The sequence below is a fragment of the Phycomyces blakesleeanus genome (assembly GCF_001638985.1).
Source record: "Phycomyces blakesleeanus NRRL 1555(-) unplaced genomic scaffold PHYBLscaffold_22, whole genome shotgun sequence".
Lineage (NCBI taxonomy): Eukaryota > Fungi > Mucoromycota > Mucoromycetes > Mucorales > Phycomycetaceae > Phycomyces > Phycomyces blakesleeanus.
In genome coordinates, this window is record NW_017265155.1 from 795,175 (window position 1) to 815,723 (window position 20,549).

Sequence of the window (20,549 nt, forward strand, 5' to 3'; positions counted from 1 at the left end):
GGCTTTTGGTTCAAAGGTTCACTTGGGGCAGGGTTTGTGGAGGGGTTATTGTTATTGCTTGAGTTGGAAGTAGAAGGAGCTGCTCCTTCTGTGGGAGCATTATTCTTTGGTTTCCAGCGTCTTCGACTTTTTGGTTTATCGGAAGGTTTATCTTTAGTTTGACCTCTAGGATCAGAGGGTTGTGAAGAACTTACACCAACACTCGATTGTGCATTTGATGCAGTGTTGGGAGCAGTTTTGGCAGGAGCCTCACTCATTAAAAAATAAAATAAAAAGTAGACAGGAGAAGAATAAGAGAAAAAGACAATTGAGCGGTTTCATTGGATATATATTCTATTCAAGTGGCGCAGTCCGATAAGGCACCGCAGTAAAGTGAGCTGAATGACCTTTTTAGGGACTATCGATGCGCCTAAAGGATCGGCCGCCTCTTGGTCGTTCATGAAGTTTAGGATTGTTCTTCGCCAGCAAAACTGCGAACTGTGTCACTATCAAAAGTCACAGACCTCTTTTCTTTTTCTTTTTCTTTTCCTATACTGTGCTTGTGGAAGCCTACCTCTGTCCAAACGGCAAACATCAATTTCACAGTCATGACGGTCGGGATATCGATGGGCATCACAAAAAACATACTCGCAGCGACATTTGTTAATCGTCTGCTTTGCGAGTGGAACCTACAAATTATACATTCATCAATAATTTTTGTTAAATGACGATTACTTACCTTGACTCTGCATCGGAAGCATCTGCCTTGTTGTACTTGTACTGGTCTTTCTTGTGGTCCATTTCGTAAATGCGGACTATCACCAATTGCTACAATTGTGGATAGTTCCGTTGTGTCTGAAATTATATCAGATAGAACTGGAGAAGGGGATCTGGGATGCTTGCGTCTGGGAAACATTTCACTCGTATGAGCATTACTTGCTTGAGAAGCCTTGGTGGGCTCATCTGTGGAATGTATCCCATACGATTTAATTAAAAGACTTTAATTTTTCGGCTCTTCATCCTTCCTTACCTTGTTTGGCCTGTTCTTTTTGAATGGACAATACAAAACACTTTGAACACATATTTCCGTATAGTTCGCTTCCATAGAACCCACATCCGGCACTGCAAAGAGATGATGTTGAAGGGCTTCGTCTGTTATTCGCCATGTGTCCCAAAGAATACACTAAAATTAGTTAAATATATAAAAAAAAAAGATATTTTGTTTGTTTGTTTGTTTGTTTGTGTGAGAGTAGAAGTAGGTTTGTACGTAAAGTAGATTATGAGAATCAATACTTGTCACTTGATGTAAGTATATCATACATCACTTATGCATGTGCCTTTAATACAGTGTTTCTACTTGATATTGGGACGATGTTAGTTTTGATTTTTTTTGGAAAAATTAGAATTAAAATTGACAATCTGCTTGCCTCTTTTGGATGAGGACAGAAAAGAATTTAGATTAAGATGAATAAGACAGTTGGTAGGGCCAGACTAAAGGTTCAAAAAAAAAGGGCAAAACAAGTTTATCATGAACTTTGTCAATCAAACTAATTTATGAATGTCCACACTATTTTTTTTTTAAAAAAAAAATAGTTCAAAATTAGTCTAAATACGTATTAGGTAAAATTGTGCTTATAATGCTGTCTCTATCATTAAGTAAGAAACTTTTATCGCATAAATTCACCTTTTTGAAGTATATATTTCTTAATAAACTGGAGAACAAACCTGATTTTTCTCCAGAGAATTTTATTAATGAAGACTTCTTTTTTAAAAAAAAAAAAAAACTTTTCTCACTCCTCCAAAACTACAAGTCAATTAAACAGAAGGCTTCGTCAAAATCAATAGCTTACAAGGATCTAATATTCGATTGTTAAAGCCAGTATTTTTGGTGTTGCTCATATAAACCAATCGACACGAATTATGTTCATAAAGTAGCTTCTTACGATACGCCAAAAATCCTAACCGCTTATCCGAACGGGATCAAGCTTCAATTTTGAAATAAAATTCGAATGTTTCTTAGTTTGCTCCTTAAGAAGAACTAAAGAATCAAGGCAATGGAAAGTGGTATGGAGAATAATGGAAAAGAATTAAGACATTGTACCAGCGGTGAAACAATAATAGATAGTATAAACAAGATCAAGCAGGCTATCTCATCAAGAAATATTAAAGACATCTATGAACATTTTTTCCCTCTGTTACACTTGTCATTATCCGCAATTTCTTTTACTCATATCCGCCAGATAATCAATATTCAAAAGGCCTAATATATTATGACAGCAAATCCAATCCGCTGAAGCACATAAAAGCGTACTACAGATCGTCAATAACGTGTGAAGTACTTCAAGTCAAAACATTTAGCTAGTTTCCATTACTAAAAGGCTTTATGCCGTGTTATATGACAATCGATACTCATATTCTAAATCCTCTTATCTTAAATTATGCTGTTATTAACCATTTGAATAAAGGAGTGGTATGGGGAAGCGTCATGGATATTAATGCCAAGGCGTTAAGACCCCAGAGATAAGCAAAGGATGTAAAGTCCAGAGGAATTATATATACAGGTGGTATTGACGTGTCCGTGCTGAAGCAAAACAATGAGACAAAAAAGAAAGGTGTTGGTGGCAAAAAGTCGATCTCTTTGGTGGAAAATGAATTCCGGTACGCCGAAGCGTTAGAGAAAGAGAAGCTGTAGGATAGTATCGGGAAATGCGTGTTTGATGATCCTGGGAATCGTGCTTTACTTTACTAGATGTATGAAGGTATTACTGCCGAAAGAAAATCTACTTACAAATATACAAGAAATCAAGAATATGTCGGAACAAAAGCAAAAAAAAATAAAAAATAAAAAACAGAAAACTCAGGAATGATGTGAAGCTAGGCCATATTATTGCAACTGAGCTCTTCATGTCCCAACATAATTCTTCAACAACTAGCAAAGAAAAATCTATAAATTATCTTCAAGAAAAAGCCAGAGTCACCCCAGCGATGAAGGCCTATTACGCAAATGAAGATAATTCTGCCGTAGAAGATCAACATACCAGTAGCCTACTTCCGTTCAGAAAAATGAAACTTTCAAATTTAATTAATCAGCTAAAAGCAGACAAACGCTTGGCCAAGAATATTCGGAAAAGGTTTGGCAATTATGCTGTACTGATACCTAGTAATTAGTCAGCCAGACAAAGTGAAAACCAAAAGTCCATCAGAGGCATTGTAATGCGTAGAACACTAGAAAAGAAAGACTTCTAGGTATACTTGATTGATTAGTTCAAGACTTCCAGTCTGTACCCTGCTTGTCAAAATTATGAGCTTGAAATACTTAAGAAAGTTCAAAATGCTAAACTATTTTAAAGAAGAAAATACCTTACAGTGGATGGACATGACTTTTTAGGGTAAATGTCTTTCTATATGCAAAGAATATATGTATGTATATGAATAGACTGATAAGCTATACAATTTATACTCAGGTTCAAAAACCAACAGTGCTTAATTCCCGTGACCGAATCTACTGAGGATAATACTTGGTCTTCTCTCTATCGCCTTTGGAACCGTGCTATGGTCACTACGCTAAACTTTAGGCATATTCTTTTTGACTTGCGCAAGGACAGAAGAAGACCAGAAAATTTTTGCAGATTAAGTGCACGTTCTTTTACTACCCTTAAAAGAAAGAAAAAGCTCTAGTCAGTAGTAGCAGAACAGTTAAAAAAGCAAACAATCCTGTGTAGTTATCGCTGCAGTAATTTAAGATATATTGTAAGTCTTTGAGCAATAATATGCTCATTTGTTTTAGACATGTGTCTACACTTGTCTTAAGTTAAAACCTTTTCTGTCTTTATCCAAAAGAGCTAAGTAGATCGTTTCAATCTCAAGTAGAGACACTGTAATAATGGTATAGCCTATTAGTACGTTTCACATCTAGGTCATGCATTTTGCAACTGATAATATTATTATTATTGCATTAAGTGCCTTATCATTAACTCAAACTTTATTAATAATTATTTACAACACACGTTGAAATGCCCGTATGAAATAACAGGAATAATAAACATTAGTGTCTAGAAGTCAATGCTCTCCGCTTTGTCTTTGTGCCTTTTATAAATGATATACGTGCAGTAAGTTCAACAGCTGGATATACTAGCTTTTAACATACTTGATAAAGACCTGTGTAATATCCACAATAATACCACGACATCAGTAGAGAAGTTAAATCTTCATCTAGCATTTTTTCAGATAAACATATACATAAATATACATAATCACCTCATTCTAGTTTTCGATATACCTTTGTTCTGCTCACTATGGGCTGCTACACAAGGTGGAGTTGACATTGGGGTCGTGGGAACACCTTTTAGTATGTTTGGTGGCATCCGATTACTACTCGTCTCAGGATTCACTCTCTTCTTTATCTTTTTCTTTTCTATCGGTTTAATACTAACATATGGTATAATCAGAAAGTTTCTCCTAGCTAAACCTAACAAAAACCAAGTCCTACATCTTCTTTTGTCTTTTTTCTTTGGTCTTTGAATTTCCAAAGGGAGGTGGTGAATCTTTTTCTTTGGTAAACATGGCCTATTATTGTTATTATTATTGTTGTTGTTACTGCTGCTGCTGTTCTAAATTCAGATAATAGCTTATGACAATAATATTAAATAATATGAAGTACTAGCATCTTCATTTACTCTGTATTTATCCACTTCTTTGTCCCAGTGGGCAATCAATTCGGTATCATCCCATACGTCTTCTCTCTAATGAAACACAATGAGTTGAAAAACAATGGCAAGCGATCTCCTACATTGCCATCTCCAATGGTAAAGATAGTTTCTCCGATCGCAGGTAAATGAGCGTCCTGTTTCTCTCGAGAGACTTGATTAGCTTTTGAGCCTTTCTTCATTATTACTTTATGATCTAAAGGAAATGAAATTGAGTGGCGCACCTATTTTATTTCATTTCATTTTTTGTTTTTATTTTATTTTATTTTACTTTGAGTGAATAATTAACCCTTTTTCAAAGTAAAGAATTTTCAACCAAATTATTGACATATGCATTTATTATCTTCAAAGGTATTAAAGGGTAAGTCATGCTCGACCCTCCCGAATAATATTAAACCTCTTGCTAAACTATCAATAGGTCACCACTTGATGCCACTTGCTTATTAACTTTACATTTGATTAAAGTAACACAATATGATTTTCTAAAAAAAAATGGCTTTTTCAAAAATTAAAAAAAAATATGTATATATACAAGTAATTCAGAAGAGGAATCTTGGTTAGTACTCTACTTAAGTTAGTATTATTTAGTGTGGAATAGAGTTAGAGGCTCTCCTTTTTCACCTACAATATTCTTCAAACTGCCCGGTTGTAATAATTTACAATCAAACTTTAAGAGAAAGTTACTCTTAATCACACTCAGACAGAAAAGAGCCATCATTGGAAAGGAGGACACTATTAACCTTACCATGTCAGACCTCGGAGTATTTGCTTCTTGAAAATTCGAATATGAAGGGATTCAGAAGCCTGTTCACGAAAGCACCATTTATAGGATCCTATCTCAGAAATCTCGGAAAAGTCTTAAAGAGCCAGCTCCATACCACCGCGAGCATAAACACCTAAAGAGAGAGATATTGCACCAAAAGTTAAACTAAGTCTCGCCAGGGAACTGGAAAAGATTGAAAAGAGCAATAAACTTTTTAAGCAAACAATGATACAGGAGTTGGTCAAGTCGTATGCTGTGGAGGATCCAAGAATTGCGCCGCTGATGAGATTTTCCAGGGGATAGGTCCAGAATACCCTGAAAATAGAACCAAAATATTTAATGATAGTAATAAATCATCATTAAAAAAAAGAATTATTATATATCGATCTAGCACAGAAGCAATAAATCGACTTCTTAATGAATGGAAGAGGATATGAAGAGAGAGAAAGAAGAAGGCGAAGTTTATTAGATATCAGAAATAGTATTGAAATATAGTATATTTGAGCGAGCATTCTCGTATATCTTATTCCTTGCAAATCCAAATGACCAGTATAATGCTCCACTTTTAATATACTTTCCTATATATTTAATTATATAGATTGATTAATGTTATTCATCACCAAAGAAAAATTCAATTTTCCCGCTTAGAGAATCCACAGCGGTTTGGGTAAAATTAGCAGTGTATGTAAAAAAAGCCCCGGGTGTTTTTGTGAATTGTTAATTAAATTTTAAAAAGCAGGTAATTATTATTGAGAAATAATCAGTTAAAACTTTTAGTTAAGCAATCCACTAGGGATAAAAAATTCTAAATTTCCTATCTAAATTTAAAATATTATTAAATTTACACAGACCGCCGCGGATGCTCTTGATAGCTTAAAAAAACACTCTTGACCTCTTTATATATCTAATTATAAATATAGGAGCACATCTATATATATGTATGTGTGCAAGTTTACCATCATACCCAGCTTCACATTCTCTCCACTATAGGTGCTCTCGGAGTGCTTTATTATCTATATCAATACGCGATTTTATATCAATAAAGCACTCCGAGAGCACCTTATCTGAGGTTAAACATACAAGTGTGAACGATTAGCTGCGCTTCCACTTTATACGCGTGACGTATCAGCGCGTATTGCGCGCTATTTTTTTGAACGCATTAGACATCCCATTCACGCGTCTATTGTTTGCCTTGCTCTTTACCCTTTATTTTTAATATGGAACAACTCACCAAAAATGCCATTAAAAACTTCTTTGAAGACAAGGGAGATCTTCCCGAAAACAACCTACCAGTTGTTCAGGTTATTAACATTAAGCGCATTCCTACCGCTACAGGTTTGCGGTACAGGTAAACGATGATCTACCGCAGTACCATTCACTTCCAAGTCTCACATGTCAATAAACATTTTTAGACTGGTAATTTCAGATGGAAATCACTTTATGCAAGGTAAAAACTACACTTTATGAGTTGCTTGACTGACTAGAGGTCTAGCAATGTTATCTGCTGCACAGGGCGGCTTGATTGAATCAGGACAAATTGACAAAAACTCAATTATCAAGATCCTCAAGTCAAACCCTAATTCACTCCAGGGCAGAAGGTAGTACAATGTAAAACGATGAATTCTAAGTACACATAACTAAGTATTCATGCTTAAAAAAGAGTTCTGGTTCTTGTCAATCTTGAGGTTGTTAATACTACTGTACCGGATAAGATCGGCCAACCCGTTAACGTAGAAAATGCAATGAACGACACAAGCGCAACTACTTCTGTTAACTCAGCCAGTCCTTCTGTCCAGAAGCCATCTTATCAGCCAACAGCACAAGCCCAACCACAATCTATGGGCCAGTCTAGAGGAGCTTTGAATCAGTCTGCAGTTAACAATTCGATCAATCCTTCGGTTACCAGTATCAAGAGTCTCAACCCTTACCAGACCAAGTAAGCTATAATAAAATATAAAAGGGACAGTTATTGACTAAAATCTTCCCAGGTGGACTATCAAGGCCAGAGTATCCCAGAAATCTGATATTAAGACATGGCACAATGCAAAGTCTGACGGAAAATTATTCTCTGTGAACCTTCTGGATAGCTCTGTAAGTAAGATATTAAAAAATTGCTACTGAATATTAAATCCATGATCGTGTTATATATAGGGAGAGATCAAGGCTACTGCTTTCAACGACCAAGTGGATCGTTTGTACAATTTGTTGGAAGAGGATAAGGTAATTGGAGTGATGCTAAGAGAGAAACATAAATCAACGAGGTTTTGGGGTATTAATAAAATAATGTTATTCATTACTATTACTATTGTTGTAATAAAGGTTTATTACATTTCCCGTGCTAGAATCACTATAGCCCGTAAACAATTCTCTACTATCGATAATGAATACGAACTTTCGCTTGACAATGGCACAGAAATCGAAGTGGTAAATCAGTCTCTAGCTTTAATATTGAATAAATAGATGAATATATTGAACTAAATTCAATTTATACTGATAGTGCTCAGATGAAGCTGCGGTACCTCAAGCAAACTACAATTTCGTCAAGATTAAAGAAATCGATAATTTTGATAAGGGAGCCGTTATTGGTAAATTTATCAGTAGATGTATATTTAGCAGAATACAATATCTGAATATTTCTCCGTAGATGTTGTTGGTGTAGTAAAGGATGACAATGGTCTCCAAGAGATTGTATCTAAGACTACCGGTAAACCAGTAAGTATTTGTGAGATGTAACAAAATATATCAGCAGGTTCTGATGTACATTTTTTTAGACCAAGAAGAGAGAGCTGGTGGTTGTAGATGAGACACAAAAGCAGATTCGTCTTACATTGTGGGATCGCGTCGCCGAGTCGTTTGATTCTTCGGGATTCCCGGTCATTACTGCAAAGGGGTGCCGCGTGGGCGATTTCAATGGACGAACCTTATCCTTGTCAAGTGGAGGCGCTCTCAAAAAGAACCCTAATATCCCTGAAGCCAATAGCCTCAAAGAATGGTACAATTCGGATGGACAAACTACCACATACACTTCATTTTCTTCCCAGAACCAGGCATTTGATAACGGAGGTCAAGGATCAAACAAGAAAGTGTCTTTATTACAAGCTAAAAGGGACAACTTGGGTGGATCGGAAAGACCAGAATTCTTCACTACTCGTGCTACAGTAGTATACATTAAGCCTGAAAATGTTGCTTACCCTGCTTGCCCTGCTTGTAAGAAGAAGACATCCAACATAGGAGATGGCTGGAGATGTGAGAAGTGTGAAAAGGTGTTTGCTTCACCTGACTGGAGGTAATGGAACATAGGATAAATAAGAAGGTTGAGCACAGAGTTATTCACAATATTGGGCCGGATAGATACATTTTGACGTTGAGAATCGCAGATCCTACATCACAACTGTTTGTCAATGCCTTTGATGATGCTGGCAATGTTTTGGTTGGCAAATCAGCCAACATGGCAATGGATCTCAAGGATAATGATAATTCCAGCTTCATGAGAATGCTTGGTGAATGTCTCAACAAAACCTACACCTTAAAGATCAAGGCCCGAACAGAGACTTATAATGTAAATACCACACAGACATATACACTTTGGATATACTTACATATTTTTCTTTTTATTTATTCTTTATAGGATGCTGCCAATGTTAAGTATACCATCATTGACGCCAGTCCTATTGATTATGTAAAGGAAGCCCATTTCTTGATTGAGGAAATTGAGAAAATGAACATTTAAATAAAATAATAATAAAAAAACAGAAAGTAGGCCACTTATGGATTAAAAAGTGCCTACCAATTATATTTAGTACATAAAGAATAGCATAAAGAATAAACGTCTAAAAATCTAATAAATGAATTGAATTTTATGCTCATACAAGTATCCAGACAGTGTTCATTCAACGAAATATATTGCATAGATTAACCTACAATTTCACAAAAAAAAATACCCTCCCACCAACTTTAAATCCCGCTGAACCCTGATTTGGAGTTAAACCCTTGCTGGAGATAAGTCTTGGGCACAAACTAATATAAGCGTATTATTAATCAGGTAACCCGAATATGCATACTCAAATTAACCCAAGGGTGCAATCAGTGCAACGTAGGATATCTTTATGTAACAATAGGACCAAAGCTTGTGATGCTATCAGTGATATTGCTATAAGTGTGTACCTTGAGGTTTACTCTATGGTGTAATACAATGTGAACAAATTTACATGTGGAAAGAGGAGGGGAAATATGCATATAAAGTTGAGTATATGAGTATATTGAAGTAATAAACCCTGCAACTAGAGGCTTCTTTACCTTGGGAATCTATCAATATAAAACTGGTCAAACTATTTGTAGGTCCGTGCCAGACTGCATTCTACAGTCAATATCACTGACATCTACTCCTGGTAATCATATTTGTATTAACGATATCCCTTATGTTGACGCATGCACTCGAACGTGGAAGACTTTATAATTCGCTTTTCTAACATATACACTCTTTCTATAAATATCACCTATTCTTTTTTTAAAATAAATAAATACGTACCTTGCACAAACTTATCCTTTCAATTACCTTCTCTCAAGTCTAGTTACCAAAAAAAACCGCTCTTATCATTCAGTCATGACTCTGAGCCATTACAATACGTTTGATTTACCTTGGCGGGTACAATACTGGTTTACTCTGACTTTTATGTTCTCTGGACCTGCTATAATTCTAGAATAGAGCAATAATATAGTTTACTTATGAGACTAAATGTTATCGTTAAAACAAGATGCTCATTGTATTATATTTATCTCATGATAATACTGTACTTGCTTTTTATTGCCCTTAAATTGTTGAAAATACTTACTACACTCGTTGTCGAAAACGTTATATTCGCAAATCAACTCATGTCTAATAGATTGTCTTTTTCAAACTTTTCCATTAATAGCCTTTTTTTTAGTTAGGTAATGAGGGCATTGATTTAATGTAACATATAAGCTCCTGTAATTATTATTTAATACAAAACAGCACAATTGATGCATATCTTATATCCAAATAGCGAGCGCCTTGATGTGATTATGACATTTCTTTTGTTTAAGGGAAGAAATTAAAAATTTCTCAGATAACTAAAAAGGATTCTACAGAAAGCTTAAATAAACCCTGTAAAATGTTTCTTTAATAAGTTTTCTTTTGGCACTTTACTTTTCAATTGATAGATATAGTAAATAGCAAGTAGTTATTCAGGAAACACTGTCAGCTAAAATTTATGGGATTCGAACTAGACACGAACGATATGATCGCAGAATATTTCCATATCAAAGTTACAAGCTATTTGTATATCTATCTTTCGACATAATACTCACTTATCCCTTACTCCCAAACTTGCACACGGCCTTATAATGTGAATTTAAAAGCCTATTGGTGCCCTATTTTGGGTTTGCTTTTACATGCAGCGTTTCATGTGGTTCGGTTACTATTATTCTGGATATAATTAGTTCTGGAACTCTCCACAATCGAGGGAAATATGTTGTCTTGTTGAACTTTTCTAGTGTTGGCCAACATTTTTCTAATGGAATTTTTGTCTACCCTTACATCAGAATAACAAACACACTCCATTTACCGACACCAAAAACAAATATCGTGGCTGAGAACTAGCGTGATATATGATACGTGTTTATTTAAGCTATTAAGGAAGTACAGTAATACAAGGATCATTGAGAGATCAAGGTAATTTACATTAAACTTTGGACTATGGATTTTTTGTTAACTTAAAAGCACGTCAATAATCGTATTAACAGACAGAAACACATTATTGTTATAACTCAATAAACAAAGTGGATTTTGTGAGCTAATAGTCATGATTCTAAGCAACAACATTTGCTGGTTATATTACTCGTACCAAAGCTCTCAAGTCCCTTTCCAACATATGGTTGGAAAGTGTACAAATGTAGTCTATTTAGAATTCAAATGGATATCTACTAAGAACCTGTGGCCTTCCTTCCAGCCAACCTTTTGTTGCATAGAGATATAATAAGAATATCATTTCACCTACCTCTTAGCTGGTATAACTGCCCACATGTTTTCCATAGCTGTCGTATAGTTAGTTAGCTGATCCGCACGCAGTTAAAAATGATTCGTTTCCAATACTGTGAACACAATGGGAAAATTGCAACCTTCACCCACATTAAAACCTGATTTCCAAAATCCTGCACATAATATGGGAGGACTTCCTAACCATTCGCTTGTTATTTTCAATCTGACCGAGTTCTATGTGGTACCCTCCTTCTACGGTAAGTAATTGAGCTGTAGAGAATATTCCTGTCGTACAAAGATCTTGTACTAACATATTGCAAGACTCTATAATTACTCAAGTGCTCAGGTCACATGCTTGTCTTATCTAAACCCTCGACGTAAATAAAAAGGGTCAAATGTAAGCTTCCGTTAATGGGAGCCTTTCCTCAATTATCCAGACTCTGTCAGTCTATAATGTTTCCTCACAAACATTCACAATCGACCGAGGGGTATCCTTTTTAGCATATTGAAACCCAAAGAGAAACTTGAAGGCTTTCGTATTATTACTACCAAAACTGTCCGACTGGTCAGTAAGCAGCGTCTGTCCAGTTTGATCTGTCAGTATTCTACGAGACTCTTCATACGCTAAATATCATTTGAAAAGAGTCATTAATTGCGAAAGATAGTAAACTAACCATGATGTGTAAAAATTTGCTTTTTATTCTTGAATTCAAGAAAAACTTGTTTCGCAAGTTCATTCGTCACACTGCGTCAGGTTAACCTAGTACCTATTGCATAGTTTTAGAATGTGGCACACCAGGAGTACATATTGTGACACCAAGAAATTAGTCCTTAAAAGATACTCTCCAGCAACGTTACGGAATAAATCAATAGGACTATATGTCGGCTGACTTCACCTGTGTGGTCTTACAAATAGTCGTTGCCACACCAGACGAGGAATTGGATAAAACTTTTTATAGAACAGATACGACAGAAAAGTTAGCTCTGGATCATCAATTGATTTTTGCTTAAGACTTGAAAAAAATCCATGATAAACCTTGGGAGAGAAAGATTTGTTGATTTTATAAAACTTGCTAGATAAACCAGCGATAACTCATAAAAGGAAATATGATTCCGCTTACCTTTCACCAGCAATAACTAGCTAGATGATCGAGATAAATTTAAATAAAATTAAGCTTTGATTATTATTATTATTATTATTATAGTAATAGTATAGTTTCTTGTTGCTTTAAATATATACATATATCTATATTTATATATATGATTTATATATATATAATGATGGGTTACAACAATTGCTTATTTTGTCGTATAAATATTTATGTTAAATCTCTTGTATCCATAGTAACAATTTCAATTCACCCAAAAATGAAGAGTTAAAAAAGATCTGAATTTCAAGTGATAAAAAGATAACTGGAATACGTATTGATTTTATGTATTTATTTTTATTTTTAATACTACCTGTTATCCATTTTTAGATTTTTTGATGAATTTGGGGAGTTATTTATTCTCGTTCTGTGTGAAGATCTCAAGATAGGTTGCACTTGATTTCGACTACCATTTAAGCTCTTTACTCTCTTTTTTCTTAATATTCCTCCTTCTTTCCTTTCATTGTTCAAAAGCGTCATGAAACAAGCAACTGGATTTTTTGATAGTCCATTTAATTCAACAGATGCTGACATTGATCCAACATCAGATACTGCCAAAGAGGTCTTGAAGCAGCCACCAGCTACAAAATATGAATTATGGGGTTATTACCTATATTACAATGGAGTGAGTTGCCTAATATTGATCTGTAATAATGTCGTTCTAATGGTCCTTTTAGGATAATGGCTTTACGATAAACAGCTACATGCCAAACATTTTCCAATATCTTGCATACAAAGGAGGCTTCTATTCTGATACTCCTGACATAAAAGGGTGCGATACCAACGATGCCCTAAGGCAGTGTAACATTCACTGGATGGGAAAACCCGGTGGAATACCCATAGCATCTATGCTTCTATATGTTCAAGCAATCGCATTTTCGCTACAGTTTTTACTCTTCACTACTTTTGGCAGTCTAGCAGATTACGGCAGATGGAACCGCTACATTTTATTAGGCGCAACTGTCATCGGCTGTGCGGCCCAGATTATACCTATCACTTTGGTTAACGATGATGGCAGTCATTGGAATGCCATGATGGGCATTATGATTATTGCCTTGATCTCATATGGTACCTCACTCGTCTTCTACGCAGCTGCATTTCCTACGCTCAGGTAAATCATAATCACCATACTCATAATAACAATAGTGTACTTTGTTCTTTTATATATTTATATTTATATATTCATTGTTTAACTAATTGGTTTGCATTAGTGACAATCTTCCAGCAGTGCGTAAAGCAAAGGCTGATCCTAATCTTTCAAAGGATGAAAAACTTCAAGTTACCGAACTTTGGCGAAACCATGTCTCGGCGGTATCTACGGTTTGGTCCAACGTTGGCTTTCTTATCATGACAGGTGAGTGGCCTAAAAAATTAGATGGGGTTTTTATTAAAACAATGCTTTATCCTTATATATCTTTTCCTTCTTCTTATATTGAATAGGTGTTTTGTCGGGAGCTTCCTTCAAGTCGTGGGAAAATTATGACTTCCCCGAAGACGTTAGCCATGTCTTAGGAAATGTTCCACTATTTAACTTCATATCAACTGTTGTATGTGGTGGTTTCTGGATTATCAATGCAATTCCATACTTTATTGCCCAGCCGTCTGGTCGACGTGGTGGTGAGCTTCCCGAAGGAACCAACCATTTAACGGTTGGCTGGAAATCAATCATTTTGGCTCTCAAGTAAGGTTTTACTCTGTGTGTCTTGTGTGTGGCGCGGCGAGATATGATTGTGAGATGTTTATTTTTGGACTTTGATGTTGTTTAGAGAGGCTCGAAAGTTGAGATATCTATTTATGTACATCATCTCGTACTTCATGTTCTCTGACGCCGTGTCAACTACCAACCAAATGATCGGTATCATCCAGGGTGAGATCACCAACTTCTCTGCTCAACAAGTTACTATCCTCAATCTTGCTTCGGCCGTCACTTCAATCATCGGCTGTCTTTTTTTCTTGTGGATTGCCAAACGGTTCAAGGTTCGAACAAAGACCAATCTGTTGATCATCATTGGCCTCTCTGGCTTGGTTGCTGTCTGGGGATGCTTTGGTATCGGTATCGACAATTTCGGTATCAAGGTGAGAAAACACAATCAAAATCAATTTTTCTTTTCTTAAAGCGCTCTAATGATATATGATACTATTTTTGGTTAATTTAGACCAACTGGGAACTATGGGTGTTCTATGTTTGGACTGGATTGTTCACTGCTCCAATTTGGGCCTGGCAGAATACGATGTTGGCCGAATTAGTTCCCAAAGGAAAAGAAAACCTGTTCTTTGGTCTATTTGGTATCGTCAATAAGGCTTCATCTTGGATTGGACCTGTTGTGATTGGTGCGATCACTGAACACACAGACAACCTGTGGAAGGGATGGCCATTTGTACTTGCCCTTTTTGTTATCTCTATTGTGTTGGTGTACTTTATTGACGTTGACAAAGCAAAGCTTGAGATGATAACGTATATCGAAGAGAATCCCGAACCATCGTCAATCACCGAGACTCCCAGTACATCAGTGAATGAAAAAACCCAACTCGAGTAAACATAAACTGCTTAACCATAGGTAGTATATACACACAATATGTACACACAAGCACCTCTTCTTCTTTCTTTATATCTTCAAGGACTGTTATTTTACAAGAGTAGCCTTTTTATTTTTAATACTATATATTTATATATTTATTCTGTACAGCATTTTTTTTTTTTTTTTTTTACTTTACTCTAATCAATAAACAAACAAATTCCAAAACTTCATTGGTCATGCCACTGCTTGTGGCTCGTTTTGTTTTGGGATACTCCCGGGCAATCGTAAGCCAAAATAAAGAAATAAGAAGAGAAAACCCCCCACTTCTGATCATGGTGATCTCACAAGTCATGTGGTTTATGTAGCCCCGATTAGCTGAGACCGCATTTCCTCATCAACGTCAGACAATATCATCATTTACACGCCTTTACTATTCAACATTTCAATCACATTCCATGTAAGGGATCACCAATTTCGTTTGTTCAGGACGAATCAGTATTTCTTATTATTTCAACAGTTCGTCTGTCAAGACTGCTGTCCAGGCAAATGTTCCGCGCCAAGTTGCTTGCCCTGAATTTTTTAAAACAACAACTTCCTGCACTGGTTCTCTATTGGCACTTGCAGTTGGACTTCGGGTTTCATTTGATCCGTCTGTTCTTAGTTTCCGTAAAGTGCATTGTGAGGCACGTTCGTTAGTTGTTCGTGAATCTGTAACCCCTGCAAAGGTTCTGGCAAAAATTGAGCAGCCCAGAGAGTCACTTTCGAGTGCTATTTGGGAATTAGTGAAACCCGATTTATTTCTTTTGGCTTGTATTGTGCTGACTGCCGTAGCTGCAGCTGTGGTTTATCTTCAGACACCTGTTGTAACAGGCGAACTGATCAATGTTCTTCAATTGAGTTTCACCTCAGGTGCTTTATCTATACAGGACCTTAATGGGCCTGCTATTCGATTACTGGCTCTTTTGTCTGCCCAAGGTAAATATAAAGAGATCACCCCAAAAAAATATATAGAAGAGTTGACGAGGTTTGATTTGAGGTTTCTTTACTTTTGCCCACATCACTCTTGTCTCTCTGTTTGGTGAAAAGGTTGCTGTTCGCCTAAGACGCGACCTGTTCTCTGCTATGGTACGCCAGGACATGTCTTTTTTTGATGACCATAAGTCAGGAGAATTGGTTGGTCGATTAACATCAGACGTAGCCGATTTCAAGGTAACATATACGAATAGATCAATTAACTGCATGTACATGACAATAGACTTGTAACACCAAACGCTTACACCCAAATCTAGCATACCTTTAAACAAGTCGTAACCCAAGGCCTCAAATCGATAACTCAGACAGTTGGATCGGCCATTCACTTGTTCCGTATCTCTGCTCCCTTGACCCTTACAATGTTAGCCACAATGCCTATTCTCTATGTTCTTTTGAATGTGTACGGCGCTTATCTCCGTAAATTGAGTAAAATTGGAAAGAGTTTGGATAGTGTAGCAAGTGGATTGGCAGGAGAGGTAATATATTGGTCAGAGGATCTTTTTATTAGCTTACACACACACACACATATATATATATATATATATTGGTAGGTCCTATCGAATATGAAAACAGTACGTGCATTTGCTTCAGAGGAACGTGAGATGGAACATTACGGAGCTGCTTGTCAAGAAGTAGCTGAGGCTAACGAGTATATGGGATTCCATATTGGAATTTTCCAAGGTAAAAGTATACTCCATTCCAAGTTAGTTATATTCACCTGTTTTTCTTTTTCTTTTTCTTTCTCTTGGGGTACAGGCCTGACAAATGTCTCAATTGGTTGTATGGTATGCTGGCTTATAAAAGTCAACAAGAACAATATTTTATTAAATAACACTTCAATTGTAGGTTCTTACTGTGCTTTACTATGGTGGATCTTTGGTTGTACGCAACGAGATGACATGCGGTGAACTAATGACGTGAGTTGGAAAACAAATGTATGTGTACCTTATAAGAAGCAAAATGTTGAATTACTTTATTATTACTTTATAGCTATATGCTCTCCACTCAAACTGCTCAGCAATCACTTGGTAAGAGTTGAAAAATATATTAGATGAAACTGCGTTGCTTATTTGGCTTTTTTTTTGTGGTCAGTCTCTTTGGGTGTCTTGTTTAGTCAAACCATCAAGGCAGCTGCTTCTGCATCGCGTGTATTTGAGTTCATTCATTTGGCGCCTAATGTCCCTTTGCATGGTGGTTTGATGCTAGAACATGTTGGAGGAGATCTTGAATTTACCCAGGTAGTATTCCGCTACCCCACACGTCTTGACCAGCCTGTCTTGGATCGATTCGACCTGGTTGTTCCTCAGGGAACTACTGTTGCTCTGTGCGGTCCTTCAGGTAACACAATTTTTTCTTTATAATTTCACCGATTGAGATTAAAAAACTGAGACAATGAGTACAGGATCGGGTAAGTCAACAGTTGCCTCATTGATCGAGCGGTTCTATGAGCCTTTGGAAGGTAGCATTCGACTGGACGGACAAGAACTGAGAACCCTGGATCCTTCCTGGCTGAGACATAACGTTGGATTCATAAACCAAGGTAAAGATAAAATAAAAAGTATAAGTAGTCAAGTGAACCATGATAGCAGCTCTAACTGCAAAGCGATAATTGCAGAGCCCGTGTTATTTGCCACTTCAATTGCGGAAAATATCCGGTATGGTCGGCCCGAGGCAACGATGGAAGAAGTCAAGGAGGCTGCCAGGAAAGCAAATGCTGCTTACTTTATTGAGGGTTTCACGGATGGCTACGACACAATGGTTGGTGAGAGAGGTGCCTCGCTTTCTGGTGGACAGAAGCAAAGAATTGCCATTGCTCGTGCCATTCTAAAGGATCCCAAGGTAAAAGAATAACAGGATTTTTTTTATTTTGTTTTATACACGTATATTCTAAACAATGACAACTTATTTTTACAAGATTTTGATATTGGATGAAGCAACCTCTGCCCTAGACAGTAAGTGCAAATATATTACAGGAACTGATCTATAGACTTGTTGTTCTCACATGCTATTCTTGTGTCTTTTACAATTATAGCTCACTCTGAAAAGATGGTTCAAGAAGCATTAGATCTTTTGATGAAGGGAAGAACTGTTGTGGTGATTGCCCACAGATTGTCGACCATTCGATCTGCAGGTAAGTTCATGCTTATTATTTTATTTGGAAACAAAACCGACAGCAACAACAACAAAAACAATAATACCATGATTTTCAGACAAGATTGTGGTGATGGGCCGAGTCCCTGGCAATGTTCTTGAACAAGGTAACACCAATTGATCATTCTTTCCATTTCCATGCTCAAAGGTTTCATTAGGCACCCACGATGAGTTGATGGCCAACCAGTCAGCGTATTTTAGACTCCACAGCCAGCTTTCCCATGCCAACCCTATTCTATAATAATATTTTTTCCAAAAAACAAAAATAAAATAAAATAAAAACCGTACCATAAGTTTTAAGCATCACGTGTATATTGGCACACTCCCTCTTCTTTCACTTCTTCTACCTTTTTCTTTCTTCGTTATGCGCAATACCAAAATTTTCTCGGGATCCTCTCACCCTGCACTGGCCAATATGGTCTGCCAGCGTCTGGGAGTATCTCTTGCTCCAGCATCTCTCCAGAAGTTCAGCAACAAAGAAACAAGTGTAGAAATGGGTAAGCCGACTAGAAATCAGCTTCATACGAGAGCAATATGGGGTACAGAATTTGATTCTAATAGAGAAGATGCGTGGGATTATGCTTGGTAGGAGTGTCTGTAAGAAATAAAGATGTATTCATTATTCAAAGTGGATGTTACCATATGAACGATGCTATTATCGAGCTGTGTATCATGGTTCAAGCTGCCCGAATGGGGTCCGCCAAACGTATTACTGCTGTATTGCCATATTTTCCCTATTGTAAACAGAGTAAACGCAAGGGCCGTACATCTATTACTGCCAAGTGTAGGTTTCCTTTGTTTCACAGGCATTTGTGACTCAATTATATTATAGTGTTGACCAACATGTTGTCTGTTGCTGGTGTGGACCATATTATTGTACGTATTGAATTTCAGAATAAGAATAATAATTATAATGAAGATAAAGGATGAAATGTAAAAGATAGAAGGGGGAGTTGCGGATATTGATGGTCGGAAATGGTAGACAATGGATCTACATGCGTCCCAGATGCAAGGATTCTTCCGTGGTCCAGTCGACAATCTGTATGCTGAACCTGTCATTGCCCAATGGATCATGCGCCATGTACCACAGTGGCAGAATGGAGTAGTAGTGAGTAAGAATGCAGGTGGAGCCAAGAGGTAAGGAAAACTACCAATGGTTTATGTATTTATATGTTCAAATAGAGTTACATCATTGGCAGATGCTTTGTGCCTTGATTTTGCCTTGATACACCAAGACAAGGCATGGTTGGATGCTCAAGCCAATCATACAGTAGATCAGACCAAGGCGTTGGTATTTCCAAAGGCCATTGGATGGCACCCAGTAGAACCGTCGACCCATGCGTTGATTGGATTGCTGGGTGGGGTTAGCCAAGAGCCAGGAATAACTTTGGTGGGAGATGTGAAGAACAAGATCGTATTTTTGACAGTAAGACAGGATAAGCTTTTATATGTATAAATGTATATTACTATATTTATTTATTAATCCGAAATCTATGCTCTGTTAAAAAGGATGATATGGTTGATAGCTGCGGTACATTTTTAAATGCTGCCGACCACTTGGTTAACAAATGTGGGGCAGCTAGGGTTTATTTAATTGCTACTCATGGTGTATTAAGTGGAGATGCCATTGAACGAATTGAAGCCTGTGAGAGCGTATATAGAGTAAGTATCTTTATTAACCATAAGATAAAAGGAATCCCTTCTAATTGAATGCCCTTTTTTTTGTATGGTTTTACTTTTGTAATATGAACATATAGTTGGTAGTAACCAATACATTCCCTATACCAGAAACCAAGGCCCAGCATTCCACAAAACTAGTAATGATTGATATTGCCATGACTTTGGCAGAAGCAATTCGACGCACGGTAAGCTTTATATATAATATATGTATATTTTATTTCTGTTTTGTGTTTATTGATTGGCTATCGACAACCGTGACGCTCATGCTGTGTTATTTTGTGTATGACAGCATAATGGTGAGAGTGTGAGTTATCTATTCAACCACACCGATTAAGCCCTTTTTATTATAATTATAATTGCTATTGCTATTATTATTACTATTACTATTATAATAATAATAATAATTCTAATTCTAATTCTAATTCTAATTCTAATTCTAATTGTAATTATATAATTATTTACATTTACATTTACATTTACATTTACATTTACATTTACATTTATATATATATATATATTATTTTATTCTTTTATATTTACAATTTCATTTTGACCCCTTCTTTACAATAATAT

General features: G+C 36.4%; 8 protein-coding genes across 8 annotated transcripts; 6 read left to right on the plus strand and 2 right to left on the minus strand.

Annotated features, from left to right (window-relative positions):
- Nucleotides 1–390: 390 nt before the first annotated feature.
- PHYBLDRAFT_149752 (zinc finger, A20-type transcription factor) lies at nucleotides 391–1,145 on the minus strand (the record flags this gene model as incomplete). The annotated part of the gene is made up of 4 exons (XM_018432332.1): nucleotides 391–485; nucleotides 554–668; nucleotides 719–942; nucleotides 1,010–1,145. 4 exons carry the CDS (start codon nucleotides 1,143–1,145, stop codon nucleotides 391–393), a joined length of 570 nt encoding a protein of 189 aa, XP_018287394.1.
- Nucleotides 1,146–2,883: 1,738 nt separating this feature from the next.
- PHYBLDRAFT_172606 (hypothetical protein) lies at nucleotides 2,884–3,657 on the plus strand (the record flags this gene model as incomplete). Its single annotated transcript, XM_018436834.1, has 3 exons — nucleotides 2,884–3,110; nucleotides 3,330–3,368; nucleotides 3,444–3,657. The coding sequence occupies 3 exons, from the start codon at nucleotides 2,884–2,886 to the stop codon at nucleotides 3,655–3,657; spliced, it is 480 nt and encodes a 159-aa protein (XP_018287395.1).
- A 460-nt stretch (nucleotides 3,658–4,117) lies between these two features.
- Nucleotides 4,118–4,867, minus strand: PHYBLDRAFT_172607 (hypothetical protein; the record flags this gene model as incomplete). The annotated part of the gene is made up of 5 exons (XM_018436835.1): nucleotides 4,118–4,191; nucleotides 4,259–4,407; nucleotides 4,469–4,545; nucleotides 4,656–4,721; nucleotides 4,769–4,867. The coding sequence occupies 5 exons, from the start codon at nucleotides 4,865–4,867 to the stop codon at nucleotides 4,118–4,120; spliced, it is 465 nt and encodes a 154-aa protein (XP_018287396.1).
- Nucleotides 4,868–6,658: 1,791 nt separating this feature from the next.
- PHYBLDRAFT_31841 (hypothetical protein) lies at nucleotides 6,659–9,321 on the plus strand. Its single transcript, XM_018439985.1, has 12 exons — nucleotides 6,659–6,796; nucleotides 6,861–6,895; nucleotides 6,941–7,046; nucleotides 7,109–7,384; nucleotides 7,437–7,539; nucleotides 7,600–7,668; nucleotides 7,768–7,872; nucleotides 7,946–8,033; nucleotides 8,093–8,160; nucleotides 8,220–8,734; nucleotides 8,800–9,007; nucleotides 9,077–9,321. The coding sequence occupies exons 1-12, from the start codon at nucleotides 6,666–6,668 to the stop codon at nucleotides 9,176–9,178; spliced, it is 1,806 nt and encodes a 601-aa protein (XP_018287397.1). The 5' UTR covers nucleotides 6,659–6,665; the 3' UTR covers nucleotides 9,179–9,321.
- Nucleotides 9,322–11,570: 2,249 nt separating this feature from the next.
- Nucleotides 11,571–12,457, plus strand: PHYBLDRAFT_149756 (hypothetical protein; the record flags this gene model as incomplete). The annotated part of the gene is made up of 2 exons (XM_018432333.1): nucleotides 11,571–11,703; nucleotides 12,363–12,457. 2 exons carry the CDS (start codon nucleotides 11,571–11,573, stop codon nucleotides 12,455–12,457), a joined length of 228 nt encoding a protein of 75 aa, XP_018287398.1.
- Nucleotides 12,458–13,071: 614 nt separating this feature from the next.
- On the plus strand, nucleotides 13,072–15,342 carry PHYBLDRAFT_188451 (hypothetical protein; the record flags this gene model as incomplete). Its single annotated transcript, XM_018439509.1, has 6 exons — nucleotides 13,072–13,219; nucleotides 13,272–13,705; nucleotides 13,806–13,948; nucleotides 14,035–14,275; nucleotides 14,361–14,670; nucleotides 14,751–15,342. Coding segments are annotated over 6 exons (1,657 nt in total), but the record flags the coding sequence as incomplete, so codon positions are not given.
- A 7-nt stretch (nucleotides 15,343–15,349) lies between these two features.
- Nucleotides 15,350–18,537, plus strand: PHYBLDRAFT_149758 (hypothetical protein; the record flags this gene model as incomplete). The annotated part of the gene is made up of 16 exons (XM_018432334.1): nucleotides 15,350–15,397; nucleotides 15,479–15,570; nucleotides 15,631–16,088; nucleotides 16,150–16,322; nucleotides 16,403–16,621; nucleotides 16,697–16,826; nucleotides 16,902–16,930; nucleotides 16,992–17,062; nucleotides 17,136–17,173; nucleotides 17,238–17,483; nucleotides 17,566–17,685; nucleotides 17,761–17,984; nucleotides 18,061–18,097; nucleotides 18,178–18,276; nucleotides 18,356–18,403; nucleotides 18,455–18,537. 16 exons carry the CDS (start codon nucleotides 15,350–15,352, stop codon nucleotides 18,535–18,537), a joined length of 2,115 nt encoding a protein of 704 aa, XP_018287400.1.
- Nucleotides 18,538–18,660: 123 nt separating this feature from the next.
- On the plus strand, nucleotides 18,661–20,310 carry PHYBLDRAFT_116560 (hypothetical protein; the record flags this gene model as incomplete). Its single annotated transcript, XM_018428526.1, has 9 exons — nucleotides 18,661–18,793; nucleotides 18,886–19,080; nucleotides 19,129–19,172; nucleotides 19,279–19,433; nucleotides 19,479–19,541; nucleotides 19,665–19,722; nucleotides 19,806–19,949; nucleotides 20,054–20,161; nucleotides 20,266–20,310. The coding sequence occupies 9 exons, from the start codon at nucleotides 18,661–18,663 to the stop codon at nucleotides 20,308–20,310; spliced, it is 945 nt and encodes a 314-aa protein (XP_018287401.1).
- Between the last annotated feature and the right edge of the window lie 239 nt (nucleotides 20,311–20,549).